Here is a 4434-nt window from a genome sequence, read left to right as displayed (position 1 = left end):
CACAATTAAATCTTCTTTTTTGGGAAAATCGTCTGTTACAATGATAAAGTCTTTGTTTTCAGGGCATTTCGCTACTTGATCCAAATATCCAAGCCAATAAATTATTATTCCGTTGCCAAATCTGAAAATAAATCACATTTTTGAATAAAATTGTCAGCGAGTTTCGTTTCCCATTTATTCAAGCAGAGTCAAGCATGTTTCGATAGAAATATCAAGAAAAAGTACCTATTTCCGTAGCTAGACAATTGATCGTTCACATATTGCCGATGTGAAGTCATATCGCCGAATGATGCCTTGCTCTCGATCCAATTGATTATCTTTCCTTTGTACATACAAGGTACGGCCAATTTTAAATCCGGTGTCTTGTCATATCCATATCGTCTCAAATGCACTTCGTCATGAAACTCCAAGCCCGCATCTGAGGCCATTTTTTTCAATCGCACTTCATAATCTTCACCAATGGTTTGTCGTTTTAAATCAGTCAATGGACCATCAGACTTGTCATTGTGGAGACAATTCAGAACATTCAACGCCAACAGAGGGTCAGGAATTAAGTATGGATGTTTCATCATTTCATTGGTTACTGATTTCGGTTTTCCCTCAAATCCCATGCTCAGCAAAATGCGGCACAGAGAAACCGGTGAAAAGTTTTCACGTGTGGCAATTTGCAGTAAAATAAATGGGTCGCCCCTTGCTCCAGATTGTTGTTTGTACCTTAAATGTAAAGAACCCAGTGAATATTGAATTCAATCGAATAAATTTGAAAATACAAGAAGCTTACTCTCTTAACAAGTCTGCTCCAGATCGTGCAATCCTATGATGCCATTGTTTTATGTGTTTTTGCCATTCCTTTGATAAAATCGCTGATAAAACTTGTGGATCGATATGGCTGAAAAATTTCCGCAACTCTTGTTCACAATGAATGGTAAGCCCCCTGAATTTTGTGCAGAATTCACAAATTTGTTCATACGTTTCTGTACTAATCACAACCATTTTCGGACGATAACTTCTTTCACTTTTGAATCCATCAGATATTTGCAACAGAATAAGTGTTTCGATTCAATACTGTTTACAATTATTGCGAGTATCTGACATTTCTCTAATACGGCTTACCGGTTGAGCTGTCAAAATTTGAATGAATGAACCGGATAGTTTACTTTCAGTCCTGCTAACTCAAATACTTGAGTTTTTATCAATGACATATCACTAGAATTTAGAGAGAAAAAAAAATTTCTTCAGTTTCAATGGTAAATCTGAATAAAATCAAAAATGTGGGACTTTCACATCGAAATTCTTTAAAACACAAACAAATATGATTATTCCATGCGTTCATTTCTCGTTTGAGATCAAAGAGGTCGCTAGTGGGTAAACATTTTATGTTGGAACGAATGATTTGACACATTTCGGCGTTCTACGATATTTGTTGTCAGTGAGCGACGGTGTAACATTCATCAAATTGCATTTGTTTCATATCATCACAGTTGAAAAACTTACAAATCCGAAAAATGGCAGCAATTTCGAGCTATGAACTATTGGAAGATGGAAAAGTATTTGCTGATTACGGACGATCAGGTTTTAATTTCGAGAATTGTCGACGGTATGAAATTCAATTTTAGAAAGTGTGATTTGTGCATTGTCATTTCAGGGAAAACTTAACCTCAATTCGCATACCGAATTTATGAATTTGTTTATATTTTAGCAATGAAATGTTAATCAAGAATGGTTTCAAAGAGCCAAAATCAATTAAAACGGGCACAACAATCGTGGGAATCATTTTCAAGGATGGTGTCGTTCTTGGTGCTGACACCCGAGCCACAGAAGGACCAATCGTAGCCGACAAGAATTGCGAGAAAATCCACTTTTTAGCCAAGAACATGTAGTAAGTATTTCATCGCATCCAAAATGCGCCGGACAATTGTCTAAATGCGTCTCAATCGTTTTTTAGCTGTTGCGGTGCTGGAACAGCAGCTGATACAGAAATGACGACAAATATGATTTCATCGCAATTGGAATTGCTTCGATTGAACACCGGTCGTGAAGTTCGTGTTACAACAGCCAATACACTGTTGAAACGGATGCTATTCCGTTATCAAGGCCACGTTAGTGCTGCTTTGGTATTGGGAGGTGTTGACATCAGTGGACCACACATCTATTCCATTCATCCACACGGATCAACAGACCGATTGCCATACACTACCATGGGTTCCGGCAGTTTGGCTGCTATGGCTGTTTTTGAAGGTGCGTAACTTGTACACATAAGTGTTGCAATTTGGTACGTCTTAATCTAAATAATTATATGCGACTTTTAACAGATCGTTGGCGACCGGACATGGAAGAAGAAGAAGCCAAAAAATTGGTTCGCGATGCAATCGCTTCGGGTGTATTCAATGATCTTGGTTCGGGCTCAAACATCGATTTGTGCGTTATCAAAAAAGGAACCGTCGAATATTTGCGTGGTTATGAATATGCCAATGAGAAAGGAGTTCGTGCTGTAAGTTTTTGGGGAATTCATTTATTGTCTGTATTTAACCATTTTCATGAAAATGATGTAACGAAAATATCTTCTTTTCAGTTAAACTATGACTTCAAGCTGGGTACAACAGCCGTTCTCGACACAAAAATCCATCAATTCGACATTGAAGAGACCGTTATTCCAATCGCATCCAGCAGCGCCACACCGATGGACACAGCTTGATTCAATATTTTCTTGGCATTTTAAATTTTCTATACTAAAACATAATAAAAAATAGGGCTATTAGCCTGCTAAATGGTATTAATTTCAGATGTTTATTTCATTGTAAAGAAAAATGTTAACTTCAATGAATCATTGAATCAAAAATTTCCATTAAGATAACGAATTTCCACAATTCGCATCAATTCCATTCAAACTTGACGGTTTTCCAGTATTGAAAATGGAAATCCAACAGTTCAATTTCTGTTTCACAAAAAATTGAAGAAGTGAACTCGTAAAATTTACAGTGAACATCTATTTTTAGTCGGAATCAATCAGGTTTAGCGGCAGACCAAACAATCGCTTCCAATATGGAATATTCCAATTGTTGTAGTACGAACGACCACTGGAAGCGTAAACATGGCGACAGCGGTAAGCTGTCAACATAACAAGTATTTTACCGATTCTCGTTTTTCCCTGTGTGACAACTAACTACAAGTTTCTTCTAAAAAAAGGAATCCCACTTGTATTCAAGCAAAAAATCATATCAATTTAACACATTTTTAATAAATAAACGTGAATAATTGCATAAATTTTAAAAATTCTCAGGCGAATGTTTACATTGAGTCATTAAACGTCATCAAATACATTGTTCATATCTATATCGCTTCCAAATCGCTTTTTTAGATTTTAAATAGAAATATGTCTGGCAATAACACATTAATAGCGAATTCTAAAATTGGGGAAAAATTCGGAAAGAGTTGCAAAGAACGTTACATTGAAATCGAAATAGTATGTGAAAGAGATTTTCAATCTCCTAAACAATTCATCGCTATGTTAACAGGTAAATGAAACTCTGTATATATTGCGATTCCAATGCAAAAGTATTTTCGCTTTTTAACAGATTGCCTGATTCATTGGCAAACGCAATCAATCAACCATATTCAGTTCAAAGTGCCAATAACAATGGAGAAAGGTGCGCACATTTTAACCATTCTGTATCAAAATGGGTTCGGGTTTTTAAAATTTGACGATGGTTGTTGCGTTGTTTTCAAAAACCTTGAAAATGATGCGGTCGTCCGAGTTGTTCAACAGCAGGTAGGATCAATATATATTTGTGTTCGGCCTTTTTGCAAATGATTTTTTGATATTTCAGTTCAACGAATTTCGAATTGGGAATTAAATAATATGAACATTCACAGGATGATAGTGGCGGCTCTAGTTCAATCAATGAATCGATGACACGATCTCCGCAGCCATCACACACATCAGAAGCAAATGATTCGGCTTTTGATGTCAATCAAGCAGGCCCTTCCAACCAGGCCTTTGGCTCTGTTTCAATCAATACACCGGTCGCACGATCTCCGCTCTTATCGCACTCGTCAGAATCAAATGATTCCGAAAATACAGGTATATTAACACAAGCATCACCGCATTTGCAAACACCCAGCCCAGGTGAACCATCAGAACCATCACCTATCTCATCATCAGACTTCCATTTGAATGAAAACAGTAACAGCCGTGAACCTGTTTTCAGTCACTCAGATGATTCCAATCAACAAGTTCCTCATATAGATTGATTAATTGAATACAATACAAGCTATAAACTTGCTGCAAACAACTAATTTCATTGTATGTTCATTACGTAAACCAAAAAGTAAAATTATTAAACGTTTATTTCGAATATATACATTGTCATTTAAAAGGCAGATTTAACACAATTAAATCTTCTTTTTTGGGAAAATCGTCTGTTACAATGATAA

General features: G+C 36.3%; 3 protein-coding genes across 4 annotated transcripts; 2 read left to right on the top strand and 1 right to left on the bottom strand.

Moving 5' to 3' along the window:
• Window positions 1-3: 3 nt before the first annotated feature.
• LOC129579937 (CDAN1-interacting nuclease 1-like) lies at window positions 4-1128 on the bottom strand (the record flags this gene model as incomplete). Its single annotated transcript, XM_055470126.1, has 3 exons — window positions 782-1128; window positions 226-714; window positions 4-121 (listed from the first exon to the last, which is right to left on the bottom strand). Coding segments are annotated over exons 1-3 (819 nt in total), but the record flags the coding sequence as incomplete, so codon positions are not given.
• A 267-nt stretch (window positions 1129-1395) lies between these two features.
• Window positions 1396-2777, top strand: LOC129579936 (proteasome subunit beta type-7-like). Its single transcript, XM_055470125.1, has 5 exons — window positions 1396-1597; window positions 1700-1879; window positions 1946-2238; window positions 2313-2491; window positions 2573-2777. The coding sequence occupies exons 1-5, from the start codon at window positions 1506-1508 to the stop codon at window positions 2693-2695; spliced, it is 867 nt and encodes a 288-aa protein (XP_055326100.1). The 5' UTR covers window positions 1396-1505; the 3' UTR covers window positions 2696-2777.
• A 346-nt stretch (window positions 2778-3123) lies between these two features.
• On the top strand, window positions 3124-4415 carry LOC129579935 (uncharacterized). Of its 2 annotated transcripts, none has more exons than XM_055470124.1 (3): window positions 3124-3515; window positions 3576-3769; window positions 3874-4415. In XM_055470124.1, the coding sequence occupies exons 1-3, from the start codon at window positions 3374-3376 to the stop codon at window positions 4249-4251; spliced, it is 714 nt and encodes a 237-aa protein (XP_055326099.1). In that variant the 5' UTR covers window positions 3124-3373; the 3' UTR covers window positions 4252-4415. The 2 variants fall into 2 exon arrangements, 1 of the variants encoding a protein (XP_055326099.1); XR_008689304.1 differs by having other exon boundaries at window positions 3125-3515; window positions 3828-4415.
• The last annotated feature ends 19 nt before the right edge of the window (window positions 4416-4434 follow it).

This window comes from Sitodiplosis mosellana, unplaced genomic scaffold, assembly GCF_009176505.1.
Source record: "Sitodiplosis mosellana isolate CC-2019 unplaced genomic scaffold, AAFC_SMos_1.0 Smas_scaffold_6788, whole genome shotgun sequence".
NCBI lineage: Eukaryota > Metazoa > Arthropoda > Insecta > Diptera > Cecidomyiidae > Sitodiplosis > Sitodiplosis mosellana.
The sequence above is the reverse complement of the archived record's forward strand: the minus strand, read 5'-3'. Positions and strand labels throughout refer to the sequence as shown.